We start from the raw sequence: 15,114 nt of genomic DNA on the forward strand, positions 1-15,114 counted from the left end.
TTTTCCGCCGTAAGTGCAATACCTTACATTTCTCTGTGTTGAATTTCATTTTGTTAGCTTTGGCCCAGCTTTCTAGTCTATTCAGGTCATTTTGAATCTTGATCCTGTCCTCTGGGGTATTAGCTATTCCTCCTAACTTGGTGTCATCTGCAAATTTGATAAGTATGTTCCCAATTCTGTCATCCAGGTCATTGATAAAGATGTTGAATAGCCCTGGGCCCAGGACAGAGCCCTGTGGGACCCCACTGGTCACTTCTCTCCAGGATGAAAAGGAGCCATTGTTGAGCACCCTTTGGCTTCGGCCGGTCAACCAATTACAGATCCATGTAACAGTTCCTTTGTCTAGCCCACATTTTACAAGCTTGTTTGCAAGAATGTCATGGGAAACCTTGTCAAAGGCCTTACTGAAATCAAGATATACTATATCCACAGCATTCCCTTCATCTAACAAGATGGTCATTTTATCAAAGAAAGAGATTAGATTTGTCTGGCATGACTTGTTTCTCTGAAACCCATGTTGACTTTTTGTGATTATGGCATTGCCTTCTAGATGTTCACAGACTCTCTGTTTAATGATCTGCTCCAGAATCTTTCCTAGAACTGATGTCAGACTAACTGGACGATCATTGTTGGGATCCTCTTTCTTCCCCTTTTTGAAGATGGGGACAACGTTTGCCCTCCTCCAGTCGGCTGGGATCTCTCCTGTTCTCCAGGAGTTTTCAAATATGATTGCCAATGGCTCCGATATTACTTTTGCCAGTTCTTTTAATACCCTTGGATGGAGTTCATCTGGTCCCGGAGACTTAAATTCATTTAGATTAACAAGGTGTTCCTCTACTATCTCTTTACTTATTCTGTGCTGAAATTCCCCTATTCTGTCCTCTGCTCCATTATCCTCAGGTTGAGCCCCTTTGCCTTTTCTGAGAAGACTGAGGCAAAGAAGGTCTTGAGTAATTCTGCCTTTTCTCTATCTCCTGTTAGCATTTTGCCATCTTCTCCACGCAGTGGCCCTACCGTTTCCTCCTTCTTACTTTTGCTGCGGACATATCCAAAAAAGCCCTTTTTATTGTTCTTAACCTCTCTAGCAAGCCTGAGTTCATTCTGCGCTTTAGCTTTTCTGACTTTACCCTACAAATGCCTGCTATTTCTTTGAATTCCTTTTTCGTGATTTCCCCCTTTTTCCATTTCTTATACATGTTCCGTTTCAAACTCATCTCCGTTGAAAGTTCCTTAGTCATCCATCCTGGTTTCTTGAGACACCTCCCGTTTTTCTTTCTCACTGGAACTGTTTGAAATTGTGCCTTCAGTATCTCCCTTTTGAGAAAGTCCCATCCATCCTGAACTCCTTTATCTTTTAGTATTTCTGACCAGGGATCACCCTCAATACTTCTCTAGGTTTACTGAAATCCGTTCTCCTAAAGTCTAGGATGCGTGTCTGACTCTGCCTGGCTTCTCCTCTCCATTGTATAACAAACTCCAGGAGAACATGGTCGCTTCCACCTAAGGATCCCACCACTTGCATCCCATTAACCAAGTCATCCTTGTTGGTTAGGATCAGATCTAAAATAGCTGACCCCCTTGTTGCCTCTTCCACCTTTTGGACCATGAAATAGTCTTCCAGGCAAGTGAGGAATTTGCTAGACCTTGAGGATTTTGCTGAGTTTGACTTCCAGCAAATATCAGGATAGTTGAAGTCGCCCATCACTACTACATCTCTCCTTTCTGAGTGTGTGGTCATCTGTTCTAGAAAGGCATCATCCAATTCCTCAGTCTGACTTGGGGGTCTGTAGTAGACTCCCACTGTAACATCCTTGTTGTTTCCCTCCCCTTTGATTCTTATCCAGATGCTCTCCACCTGGCTTCCATGATTGATGTCCAGGATCTCTTCACTGGTGTAAATATCTCTGACATATAGTGCTATTCCTCCTCCTTTCCTGTTTGGCCTATTTCTCTTAATAAGGTTATACCCCTCTATTTCCACATTCCAATCATGAGACTCATCCCACCAGGTTTCAGTGATGCCTATTATATCATATTTGCTTTGTTGTACTAGGAGTTCGAGTTCATCTTGCTTATTTCCCATGCTCTGTGCATTAGTGTAGAGACATCGCAGACCATGGTTCCCTTTTACTTGCTGCCTGTGCAAGTTTTTTTGCCTCCCACTGTTGGGTCCTTGCACTGTTTGCCTTGTTTCCTCTATGTCAGTTTGACTATTTTCGCCATCCCTTTCGCCTTGCTTAATATTGTCTCCCTTCCCCTCGGAACTCAGTTTAAAGCTCTCCTGATCAAGTTCTTGAGACTGTTGGCAAAAACATTTCTTCCAACTGGCGTGAGATGCAACCCGTCTGTTGCAAGAAGTCCCTCCTCATGGAACCGCAGCCCATGATCGAAGAATCCAAATCCTTCTCGGCGGCACCATCTGCGAAGCCAGTTGTTCACATCCGCTATTTTCCTCTCCCTTCCTGGACCCTTCAACTGGCAGAAGAGACAAGATGACAACCTGTACATCCATTCCTTTCAGCTTCCTACCAAGCGCCTCGTAATCCCTTTTGATGTTCTGAATGCTGTGTCTTGCAGTATCATTAGTTCCCACGTGGACCAAAAGGAAGGGGTATTGGTCAGTAGGCTTGACCAGTCTTGTCAGCCTCTCTGTCACATCACGGATCTTTGCACCTGGAAGACAACACACCTCTCGAGACATCTTGTCAGGCCTACAAATCACTGCTTCTGTACCCCTCAGCAAGGAGTCCCCCACTACGACCACACGCCTCCTCCGAGGCTTAGCAGCGACTGTTCCCTCGGGTGGGACTCTCAGGCTCCCCTGCTCTGTCCCGGAAGTCTGTCCATGCTGCTCTTCTTCATCCTCCTTGATAAGGGAAAGAGCTTCGAATCGATTCTCTAGCTGCAAGCTCCCCGAACAATTCCTTCTTGGCTTACTTCTCTTTGTGACATTCCTCCAGCTGTCTGCCTCCTCTGTTTGGCAAGTGACCTCTTCCACCCGAGCATCTTCCTCTGCGTGGTACTCATCCAAGATGGTTAGTTCTATTGAGTCCAGGAAATCCTCTTGTTCCCTAATATGCTGAAGTGTAGCTACTCTGCACTCCAGCTGCTGCACTTTCTCCTCCAAGAGTGCTACCAACTGTGGTTTGACTGTGTCTTCCTGCGTGGCAGGAGCTTGGGCTGGGTGCCCTTGGGATCTCTTCCATCTCTGAGATCCAGTGATTCCTCTTTCCAGCATGAAGCGTTTGAGCAGGCTGGCCAGGGGCCCTCTTTTTCCATGATATGTCCTACATTTCGACCTTCTGTCCAGCAGAAACTCCAAACTGTCCCCCTTTTTGAGTGCGACTAAGAAGCACAAATTTACATTTTTATGAGTGTATATTTAGCTTTTATTTGCTAATGTCCTACATTCTTCTTGGAATGCCCTCCATTTTGTAGTGCCTTATCCTCCTTGGTGTTTGTCTCCCTGGGTTCGAGGCAACTTGCCTTGGAATGGATTGTGTTGGCATTGTTACCACCTGATGCTCACAACAGACCCAGCACTATGAAGGCACAGAGTATTTTTGTTGCCCAGCCTCCCTGACTGTCCTCCGTGGGGCAGCTTTTGCCTTTGCCTGTCCTCATGGGGTGCCTGCCGGTGTGGGTCCTGTGGGATAAGAATAATAATATGGGAGGACCTCCTGTCGGTTCAGGGGATGCAATGTAGGACACAACCTCAGGCCCTGGCTTTTGGGGCTTCCCTAACCCTCCCTGCAGATCCCTGCTGTGGTTTCCCTGGTGCCTGGTTGCCCACCCTCAGGCCTGACCCTGCTTAGGCTCTGTGGAAGGAGGAGAGCGTGCCGGTTTGTGGCTGTCAGGTGGCAACTGTTAGGTAGACCTTTTGGGGCCAAAAGAAAAAGAGCACCGGTGACCATTGAGTCTCTTTTCTTGTAGCTTGCATCCATTGCTTCAATGTGTCTTACTCTCCAGAGCAGCAGAAAACAAGCTTGCTCCATCCTGAATGTGACATCCGTTCACATATTAAAACTGTCTCTTCTCTAGGCTAAACATCCCCAGCTCTCTCCGTCTCTCCTCATAGGGCTTCATAGGGTTTCCAGACATTGCTGCTGTGGAAGCCTTGGTCCGTAGGAGCAAAGGGCACTGCTGCCCTTATTCCCAGCCAGCCTTCTGCAACCTGGGAAGACAGAATGGCTGGTTCTTCTGGGCCAAGCCCAACATGGATCCTCTTTGGCAGTGGAGCCCTCTGGACTCAGGCCAACAGCAACCAGGCGTTTCTCTTTCCCTCTCTCCCAGATTAAAGACACCTGGCACCAGGTTTACAGGCGGCATTTCTTGAAGGTGGCCCTGGGCCACTGCAACCTCTGCCGGCGGGGCTTTTATTACTACCAGAGGCATTTCGTGGACGCCGAGGTGAGTGAATGAGTTGGGAGGAGCGCTTGGCAATGGCTGGGTCCCTGTCTGGGCAGAAGAGGGGCTGTGCTCTCTGTGCATAGCAACCAAGGCGAGTATGCACACTGTGCGCGGGCAAGGGAGAGTGGCGTGGCCATGCGCTGCCACCAGGGGGCACTCTTGGGATGAGCCTGGCCTCTTCCTTAGTGGATTTTGGGGGGGCAGGTAGGGCTCTTTGTTCCTAAGAGCAACTCCTCTCAACAAAAACTGGTGCGTCTCCAGCTTCCCACTTGCTCTGCCCTGAAAGAACAGGGACTCCAAGAAGCAGGCAGTTACACAAAGCGTTGTTAATTTCAAAAGATATTAAAAGACATATTTACAGTTTCCAGTAAAGTGTGATGCCAGGAGCTGTGGGCTCTAATTCAGAGGAAGGGACTGACAAAACTACCCTTGAAGATTCCTGGCTTAAGAAATCTCTCTGTAATTCATAGGGCCACCATAAACTGACAGGCAACTTGGAGGCACAGACACACACACCCCAGATCTTGGGAGCAGGGACAGCCCTGGCTAGTACCTGGATGGGAGACCGCCAAGAAATCCCAGGCGCTGGAGGCTGTATTTCAGAGAAAGGAACTGGCAAAACCACCTCTGGACATTCCTACCAAATTCATGGGTCACCATAAACCTTAAGGAACACACATACACAAGGTAGCATGGGGCCTAAATACACTGAAGGCACCAGATCTTGTCTGAAGCTAAGCAGGGTCAGCCCTGGTTGGTACTTGGAAGGAAGACCACCAAAGAGTCTCAGGTGCCATAGGCTGCTTTTCAGAGGAAGGAACTGGCAAAGCCACCTCTGTGGTTTCCTTGCCTGAGAACCCCTGGGAAATCAACGGGGCCGCCTTGAGTCAACAAGAGATTAGAAAGCACATACAGTACATACGAGGCCTCTCCTGCGCAGCCAGCCAGATGCTGGGAAGGCCTTCCTGACCGAAAAGCTCACAGCGAAGTCCGTTAAGGGATAGACATTAAGGGATGCGGATCTGTCTTGGCCCTCGCCGTGCCTTCAGCCCTTTATGGCCAGCCTCTCTGCTCCCACCGTAGCCTTTCCTGGCGGCCAACCGAGTGGAAGCGAGGGCTCCAGGCGTTTCTGGTTTAGGCGTTCCTCGCGACAGCCACAGGCGCATCGAGTGCTCTGCGTGTTAGGCTTTGCTGACCCTTTGGTAAAACAACTGAATTTCCAGACAGCTTGCTGTCATTGTGGGTGAAACAGGATCTGTTGCATTTAATGCCATTTCAGAATGGTAAATAGTATGTTGCATTTTGCAATGGATACTGCTAGTTTCAAGCACTTTGGCTGGTGACAAATGGGAAGCCCATTCTCTCTCCTAGTTGAAAGCAAAAGGGCCACAGGATTTGGGGGCCCTGGCAGACGTTGCCAGCTGTTGCACCTCAAACCTGAGACTGCCTGCCCTCTGGTTGCAAGGGGCCAGGCACATCAGGGCACCCACCGCTCTGGACCCTTTGCAGGGCGACAGGACGCTGCTTGGAGACAGAGGAGGAGGAGGCCATCCATGGCTGTTGCCCATAAGGGCCAAAAGACTTGTTTATTGTGGCTGGGATCTGATAGTTGCAAAGGCTTTTTTCACTCTTCAGTTGGAGGCTTTTGTTTAAAACTGAATGTGTTTATGGAGTATTACTTGTTGCTTGAAGCATTGAGAGACTGAAGAAAGGCATTTTAAAGCATCTTGAGTTGCATGTGAAAAATGGACCTCACTGTGTGTTCAGTCCTGACTTACTATTATTTATTGGTTTCAGCTGGAATGCAACGATGTGGTCCTCTTCTGGCGTATTCAGCGCATGCTGTCCATCACGGCCAACACGCTGAGGCAGCAGCTGACCAACACGGAAGGTGAGGGCCACCGTCCCTTGGGGGCCCTGGGCCCCATCCCTGCCCCTCAGACCTCTCCTTCCTTAGACTCTGGGGCCAGAAGTGGTCACCCTCCATTGACTTTGCTGCATCTTGGCTTTGCATTTGCGTTCTTACCACACAACACACTCAGCGTTGCGAAGGCACAAAATATTTTTGTTGTGGTACAAAAGTAAAGACAAAGCGGGACTTGGTGGTGTGGACATTCACACACACACACACACACACACACACACACACACACACGAGTCAGCGTCTGGCAAAAGCACCTTCCTCCGCCATAATGGGTTTTTTCCTCCTGCAGAATGTAGAAATAGTTCTGTCTCTTTCCTTCAGTGCGGCGCCTAGAAAAGAATGTGAAAGAAGTGCTGGAAGATTTTGCGGAGGACTGTGAGAAGAAAATGAAGTTACTAACGGGAAAAAGAGTTCAGCTTGCTGAGGACCTCAGTGAGTCTTTTTCTTGATCAGTCTCTTTCTCTATCCATCTTGTCTGTCTGTCTGTCTAGTAAAAACCACTTGGCCTGCAAGACCTGGCCTCTCACTTCTGAGGATTCTGCCCATAGAGTTGGAAGAGGCCCCAAGAAGGGCCCTGGTCCAGTCCAACCCCCTTCTTCTGCCATTCAGGAACGCTCCATCAAAGCACCTCCATTGACAGATGGCCATCCAGCCTCTGCTTAAAGACAGCCTCCAAGGAAGGAGACTCCACCAAAATCTCCAAGGAAGGAGTGTGTTCCTCTGTCAAACAGCCCTTACTCTCAGGAGGTTCCTCCTAATGTTCAGGTGGAACCTCTTTTCCTGGATCTTGCATCCATTGCTCCGGGTCCTAGTTTCTGGAGCAGCAGAAAACAAGCTTGCTCTCTCCTCAATATGACATCCCTTCAAGTACTTAAACGGCTATTATGTCATCCCTTAACCTTCTCTTCTCCAGGCTAAACATCCCCAGCAATTCCCTAAGTCTCTCCTCGTAGGTTGTGTGTGTGTTTATTTTATTTCTTTAATGGTGCTTGTTTTATTAGACGTAGGCTTTAAAAACCAAGTGGGTGTTGAGTATTAACTTAATCCATCTTGGTTAGGTTGCTTTCCTGTGTTTGGCCCAGGGAATTGATTTGGCTACCACTTTGAGGAAAGCTTTAGGAATTGTGACCCTTTTGCTGTTTCTTCATGAATACACTAGAGTGGTGCTCCCCAGACGTTTCTGGGGCATCATGGCTCCACTGACGGAGCCAGCCTTTTGGGCAGCTTTTACGCAGCAGGCCTTTGGGTTGCCCAGCGTCCCTCTTCAGGCTGGAAAGAGGGTCGGAGCATTCTTCCGTGTGTCCCAGGCCTTCTGTTGACAGCGCAGAAATGGCCATCTTGGGGCCGGCTTGTATTCCGGCTGCCGGGCTTCGGAGCGTTTCTGCTCTGGGCTTCTCCCTCAATGGAAGGGCTGTTCATGCATGGCAGTCAGTCTTGGCTTTCCATGCAGTGAACAGAGACCAGGCGCGCAGGGGCTGCTGCCCCTTTCCTGGCTGAGTCCCAGGTGCCTCTATCCATGAGCCTTTCCTTTGGGCGAAGGTGTGGCGCACACAGCTGGCCGCCATTGGCGATCCTCCTCCCTTCCTCCTCCAATATTTGTGTTTTAATCTTCTGTAAGCATTTCCCGGTCAACAAAGCCTCTCTCTTGCCAGGGCTTGCCTGCGGCCGGATGCAGCGGCTTACCCTGTTGCTAAGGGGACTTCGATGTTTAATGCCGAGGCCGACCGACTGACCGCTGTGTGGCTGAAAGGGCTTCTCCGCCTTCCCTTGCGCCCTGTATGCGCTCTCTCCTCATGAGAGGCTGCCCTGGAGCCGCCAAGCGCGCCGTTCTAGCGTACTGTGATCCTTTGTCCCCGGCTTCTTCCTTCTTCCTCTGGAGATTTATTTTGGGGGGTTGGTTCAGGAGGTGCGTTCTTTTGAGTTGATTTCCCCCTTTTGCTGCTATTGCAGTTAATGAAGCCTTGCGACACCTGCTTGTAAAGGGATTCCCAGAAAAAGCAAAGGAACAGAAATTGCCTTGCTTTAAAAAAACAAATCCATCATATGTTTTATGAACACATGAAAACAGAAAATATGATTCTGTTAGAAATATAGTTTGGAACTAAATAGCTTCAGTATTAATATTGTTGGTCTGGGATCAAGTATGACATTTTATGGCCCCAGAACGTCTGAAAAAGGCATGGGCCAAGAGGTTGCGTGCCAAAATATTTGTCTGTAATACTTGCAGCTGGTGATGTTTGTCCAGGAATTGGTTTTAATGCGTCCCTCCTGCTGAGCTCTGACAGCCCTCCCAGCTTCAGAAAGGTGCTTGGTTCGAGACGTGCTGCCTGTCCTTTCCTGGAACTACTGCCATCTTTGCTGGGGAGTGAATTCGAAAATGCATCTCTCCATGACTGAGGAACAAACTAAAGTTGCAATTGCATTCAACATGCAGTTTAAGAATAACAACACTTTATTGGCAGCTGTTCATTGTTAGACCAGCATCCAGCAGCAGTGGCTTCTTTCTAGTCACTGTATTTTATAATGTAAGACATGCCATCCAGAAACAAATCCATCCATTAACGTAAGTTCTGCCAAAACAGCTTGCTCTTAAAGAACAATTATTATTTAAGCTAGTGGCAATAACGTATGAGCTGCATTTTGCTACTTAATTTTCTAATTAGTCCTGTATTAGTGCACACCTTCATATTAATACAAAAATGCCGGGTTCAAATTAAAAGGCTTTATTTCCTGGGAGCAAGTACCGTTTTCAAAGGGGAGAGAAGAAGGGAAGAGACCAGCTTCTGCTGATCCCAGCCTGAAGCAGCCCCTCTCCATGGAAAAATAATTCCCAAAGTACATTGTGTTTGTAAGGAGACCCTTGCTGCCCAGTCTTGCATACATCTCCACTTTGGGAGGCAGTCGGGGCTGTTCTGCACACTCTTGGAAGTCTTAAAAACTAGCCTCTCTGAACCCCCCCCCCAAAAAAAAAAAAAAAAAAACACAACAACCCTGGAACCTGTTGAAATTGTCCTGGTTTTGTCTGGGGTCCTGAGATGTTTCCAGTCCTGGGGATTCTGACTAAGCGGAAGGAAAAAGGTTGGCAGCATGAGCTTTGTAGATTTCAGCCTTCTTCCTCAGATGCATGTTTTGCATCTAAAAACGTGTTTTGCATCTAAAAACATGCATCTGAGGAAGTAGGCTGAAGCCTACAAAAGCTCATGCTGCCAACTTCTTTCTTTCACTTATTCTCAAAAGTGCTACAAGAGGCCTTTGCATTCTGATTTGTCAAAGTTATATTAAAAACACAAAGTTAAAAGAGTCTGAAACGCATTTAAAACGTAATAAAAGAGATGAAAGTGGAGCACACTCCTTCCTTAAAAGGCAGAGGAAGGCCTTCTGCAGCAACCAGCAATTCTGTGGGAAGGAGAGGTGAATTCTGGCAGTAGCTTTCTGCATTTTCTAGTCTTTCTATAAGCATTTCCCTGTACAGTCGGCCCTTCTTATACACGGATTTTTTATACATGCTTTGAAAATGTTCCAAAAAAGTATAAATTTACCTTGATTTTCCATTTTTTTATAAGGGACACCATTTTGCTCTGTCATTATACTTAATGGGACTTGAGCATCCACAGATTTTGTTATCCACGGGGGATCTTGGAACCAAACCCCAGCGTATAACAAGGGTCCACTGTATTTGTTCTTAATTTTTGTGAGCCGCCTTGAGTCTTAGTTTTGGGGAAAAGTGATTTATTTATATAAGAACAAATTGATAAAACTGCTGGATAATGAGATTATTGTGGATTCATGGAATCTGAATCGCTGAGAGTCCAAAATTCCTCTGGTAGACCCTGAAACAGAGAGACCGTTTTCAGCAGCCAAACCATCCTCTTCACCCTCATCTGCTCCACCACCCTTCCTCCTCCGCTGCATTGCATACTTTGTGGGTGACTGCAAGACTCGAACTCAGTCCAGACTGTGCTGCCCTTCAAGGCTGTCGCGTGGGGGAATCAGGAGCGTGGCACGAGAGCCTTTTGCAAGTGGACCAAACAAGGGCCGGAGTCGGGACGCTGCCCAGGTGGCCAGCGCCACGCTCAGGCCAGACTCTGGCTGACCTTGCATTCGCTCCAGCCGCAAGGCAGATCTCTCCTTGTCCCCCGGCTGCTCACTCTGTTGCAGGGGCTTTGTGAAGGCATTTCCTTCTTTTCATTGCCAGCCTATTCTCCATGGCCCTGAGACTCTTTGCTGGAGGTGGTTTGTCAATAGTTGTTGCTGCTGCTGCTGCTGCTGCTGTGTGCCTTCAGGTCGTTTCCAGCCAAGCTTTCTTGGCAAGATGTGTCCAGAGGAAGTTTGCCATGGCCTTCTTCCCCTGATGAGGCCGAGAGAGTGTGACTTCTTGCCCAGAGTCACTCAGTGGGTTTCATGGCTGAGCAGGGAATCAAACCTTAGCATTCGGATTTGGAGTCAAAGCCACTATGCCATACTGGCTCATATCATTAATTACCCAAATAAAACTAGGGATGCCGTGGCCAAAATACCAGCCTGGCAATTTACAGTTGGCACAGTGTTTTGTGGGATTTTTGGGGCTCTGTGGCCATGTTCTAGAAGAGCTTATTCCTGACGTTTTGCCGGGATCTGTGGCTTTGGCATCTTGGCGTGGAAGGGAGTGGAGTATATATCGTTGGTTGGGAGGAGTGATCTCCATGTTAGTCCTTGTTGAATGGCAAAGCCTCAGGCTGGGAGGAGATGCAAGGAGGGTTGTGTCTGTTTTAGGAGATCCATTGTCTGCTGGGAACCCCCCAGGACCCTCACTGGTTTTCATTTGCATTTTGCTGGGTCTTGATTTTGGTGTTTTTCAGGGCTGGGAGCCACACTTTGTTCACTTTCCTGTTGAAGTTGCCCAGGTGTTTGTGGATGTCAGTGGCTTCCCAGTGCATTCTGACCTGATAGTTGTTGGCACGGTCCAGGATTTCAGTGTTTTCCAATAGCATTTTGAAATAGACCCAAATCCTCTTTGCCCACCTTTGAGACTCACTGTGAAAAAGAAGTTGCAGCATACGCTTTTGTAGACTTGGTCCACTTCCACAGGTGCATGCTTATGCTATAAGTTAGTCTCAAAGGTACTACAAGATTTCTTTGTATGCGATGCCCACAAGTTTTGCATTTCTATGGCGAGTGGTACAGTCTGATTATAAAGGTCCTTCTTGGGCACCAGTTCACTCCATGCATCTGAGGAAGAAGACCAAGTCTATGAAAGCTTTTGCTGCAACTTCTTTTGCTCAGTTAGTCTCAAAGGTGTTCCAGATCCCTTTGCACACTGGTTTTCCAGACTAACTCGGTGATGTCTCTGAATTCCCATCAAAAGTGTGTGTTTGCAAGCCTTTCCGCTTCCGAGGAGAGCTGCTCGTAATCCGAACTCGCCAGACGTTCAGGAATTCCCGCCTAGACCCACTTCGTCTGACCGCAGCAGTTTGGGGTTTGGAAGAAGCTGGAGGCGGACCAAGCGGTCCCCAAACCCTCTTCCCTGCGGCCTTTCCTTTTCCAAGGGCTTCTTGACCAGGAGGCAGGCAGGCAGGGAAGGAAGGAAGGAGCCTCTCCTTTGCTCTTCCCTTCCCTTCAGAAGGGAGTTTCTGGGGACTGGGAGGCTTCTTTTGGACAGGCTAATGTGCTTTATTTAACATCTTATGGCTCTTTATATATCATAGGTCTTTTTGGATGGTGTACTAGCAAAATCAGTATAAGCCAGTATAAAATCATTTAGAACCATAAAAATAATAATTTAAACAATTTGCAGAATAAAATGCAGTTTAAATCTGTGTATACTTCTAGGAAAAAATAAACCAGGTTCCAGGTTCTTATACACGGATTTTTTATACACAGTTTGAAAATGTTCCCAAGAAGTATAAATTCCAAATATCAAACCTTGACTTTCCATTTTTTAATAAGGGACACCATTTTGCTGTGTCATTATATTTAACGGGACTTGATTTTGTGATCCACGGAGGGGGGATCTTGGGACCAAACCCCAGCGGATAACAAGGGCCCACCGTGTGTGTGTGTATAGGGAAAGGGGCTACTTCAGGTGTGGGGGTCCCAAACCATTTGTGATTTTGAAAATCCTCCATCAACGCTGTGAATTTAAGTGAGGCATGTATTGGCAGCCAGGTTCTTGGGCTTGGGTTCAGATGGTTCCTCTCTGAATCTGGCCTTGGGGTTAGCTCAGTTCCCCAGATAGCCAGGTTTGGGCAGTGGTTCCCAACCTTTGGTCCTCCAGATGTTTTGGACTCCAACTGCCATAATTCCTGACTATTGACCAAGTTGTCTGGAGTTTCTGGGATCTGAAGTCCAAAATGAATGGAGGACCAAAGATTGGGGACCCCTGGCCAGACGCCCTCGCAAGCGGCAGCAAGAAGGCTGGAGCCATTGTTTCCCACACACTTAGTAGCCTTCTCCCTGATGCTCCGTGGAAGGGCAGGCCTGTGCTTTGCAGGCCAGAGGTCCGTTCCATGGCTTCTCCGCTGAAGCCATGCTGGTATAACCCTCTGGAAGAAGCAGCCATCAAAAGTTGGAGATAGACTTGCACAGTGGTGTGATACACACCTATTGTAAAATGCGATATCTTTTTGTGGGTTCTCAGAGCTGTTTGCCACAGTAAAATAACCTTTGCAAAAGGTGGTGTGTCCAGTGCACAGCCCTGGGCCTGGATGGCCTGCTGCTGCTGCTGTCGATGGTGCTGTGCAGGCCCTGGCTTTACTCCGTATGAAGCGGATTGGGAGGGGTTTTTCCTGCTCCTGCAGCTGCCCTTCTCTGCTTTAACTGGGGTCTGAATAGACCTCAGTTAAGCCTGCGCCAGGAGTGGGATGGGCGGCCAGAAGGGCCAGTGCAGTTCCATCAACAGGAGCGTAGCGCCAAGCATTCATGCCAGTCTTTCCTGCTTTGGCTGGAATCACCTGGACTCCTGTGTCCATTTCTGGGCACCTCAGTTCAAGAAGGCTATTGGCAAGCAGGACTGTGTCCAGAGGAGGGGAACCAAGGTAGTCAAAAGTTGGGAGCCCAAGGCTTATGCAGAATGATTTAGGAAGCTGGGTCTGTTTAGCTTGGAGAAAAGAAGACGGAGAGGTGACAGGATAGAGCCATCTTTAAATTCCTGAAAGGATGGCATGCAGGTTGTCTTCTGCTGCTCCAGAGACCAGGACAAATTACAAGACAGAAGTAAATACCTAAATATTAGGAGGAACTTCTTAAAAGTGAGCCCTGTTTGGCAGTGGAAGAGACTGTCTGGTGGACCCTCCTCCTTTGGAGGCTCTTCAGCGGCGTCCGGATGGGCATCTCTTGGAAGAGCTTTACTTGTGGAGTCTTGCTAGTTGGGGGCTTGGACTCTGTGGCCCTTGGGGTCCCTTCTAACTCCATGGCTCTTACTTATTTATTTATTTAGGTATTTCTATCCCGCCCTTCATCCCTAAAGGCTCTCAGGACGGCTTACAATTGTTGTTTATAATCAGACAGTTCCCTGCCCTCAGGCTTACAATCTAAAAGACACGAAACAAAAGGAGAAGGGAATGGTGGAGGGAAAGCAGATGAGGTCCAGTGGTTCTTCTCTCCCTCTGAGGCCTGGACCAAGGCAGATGGATTGGAGGGAGGGCTCTTCCTTCTTCCAGGCTAGTCCTGATGGAGCTGGACCTGCCTGGTGAACTCCCTCTCAGGCCAGTGGATGGCAGTTATGGAGGGCGGAGTCTCCTTGAGGTACTTGAGCTACTGCCCTTCCATATTGCCCTTCATCTGTCTTTGCTCAGGAGTCTCTTCCTTCACTTTTTCCCCACTCAAGACCTTGACGCCCCAAAAGTTACCCGTGTTCTCTGCGAATGATATGTAAACATCTGGTGCAGATTAAAACCTAATGGCTTTCCAGTCGCAGCAGGGCCTTGGGACCCTTCAGTGCCTAGAAGCCCTGGCCAGCAGGACCAGTGAAAGAGGATGCTGGATGCTGTGATCCCAGACACCCAGAGAACCCAATTTTGAGGCTGGCTGGGTCTAGAAACGTGGGGCCTCAGCTAATGGTTGTTCCCCAGTTCTTTGGGCACAGTTTTCCACACCTTGGAAAGCCTAGCTTTGGTCTTTAGGGTCGAAACTGGCTCCATCACGTGCCGTGGGACTCCCAGGGATGCGCTCAGTCCTTGGTGGGAAGTGAGAGGCGTACGGCAAGATGCTTCTCGCTGCTTCAGCTTTTCTTCTCGAGGCTCCCGTAATAGCCTTCCTGGTGATTCATGGGCCCAACTCTCTTGCTGAACTGTTAGAAATCCCATTCAAATGCTTTTCCCCTTTGGCAGCCCTTTGTCCCTCCTGTTCTCCTTGCACTAATGAGCTAATTGTTTAAGAATCCCCTCCAGATTCGTTTGTCTGGCCTTTTGACAGGCCCATCTTTCTGCCCGCTTGAGGCTGGGGATGCTGAGGAACAGCGCCAGCCTTTGTCCCCCGGAAGAAAGGGCCTTTCCCAGCCGCCAGCCCAGCCGTTTCCGTCTTGACCCCCTTTTCTCTCCTGGCTGCCGAAACGCGGGAAACAAGCGGAACCTCCCCAGTGTTTTCTTGACCCACGGACTGTCCTTTCACTTCCCATCTGGTTTTGGGGTCTTAGAGAAACCGAGGGGGCGGCAGGAGACTTATTATGCCTCTGTCTTTGCAAGTGATCGATGGAGATCGCTCTCTTTAAGAGGCAGCCTGGGTGGTTTCCCTCTTTAGATAAAGCTTCACTGATGCTCTCCTCCTCCTCCTCCTCCTCCTCGAGTGGAAAGGAATGTGGTCAA

At 48.5% G+C, this 15,114-nt stretch overlaps 1 protein-coding gene across 5 annotated transcripts in view; it reads left to right on the top strand.

Annotated features, from left to right (window-relative positions):
* Nucleotides 1–15,114, top strand: part of LOC149317814 (dynamin-like GTPase OPA1, mitochondrial) — a 55,535-nt gene that overhangs the window by 32,366 nt on the left and 8,055 nt on the right. For all 5 annotated transcript variants that reach the window (XM_089508501.1, XM_089508500.1, XM_089508503.1 and 2 more), the window contains 3 exons: nt 4,294–4,410; nt 6,208–6,301; nt 6,656–6,766. In XM_089508501.1, the coding sequence (XP_089364627.1) occupies nt 4,294–4,410; nt 6,208–6,301; nt 6,656–6,766 (322 nt within the window). The remainder of the gene's footprint in view (nt 1–4,293; nt 4,411–6,207; nt 6,302–6,655; nt 6,767–15,114) is intronic.

The sequence above is a fragment of the Sceloporus occidentalis genome, unplaced genomic scaffold (assembly GCF_023333645.1).
Source record: "Sceloporus occidentalis isolate IW3139 unplaced genomic scaffold, rSceOcc1.0.p SCAF_2, whole genome shotgun sequence".
Classification (NCBI taxonomy): Eukaryota; Metazoa; Chordata; class Lepidosauria; order Squamata; family Phrynosomatidae; genus Sceloporus; species Sceloporus occidentalis.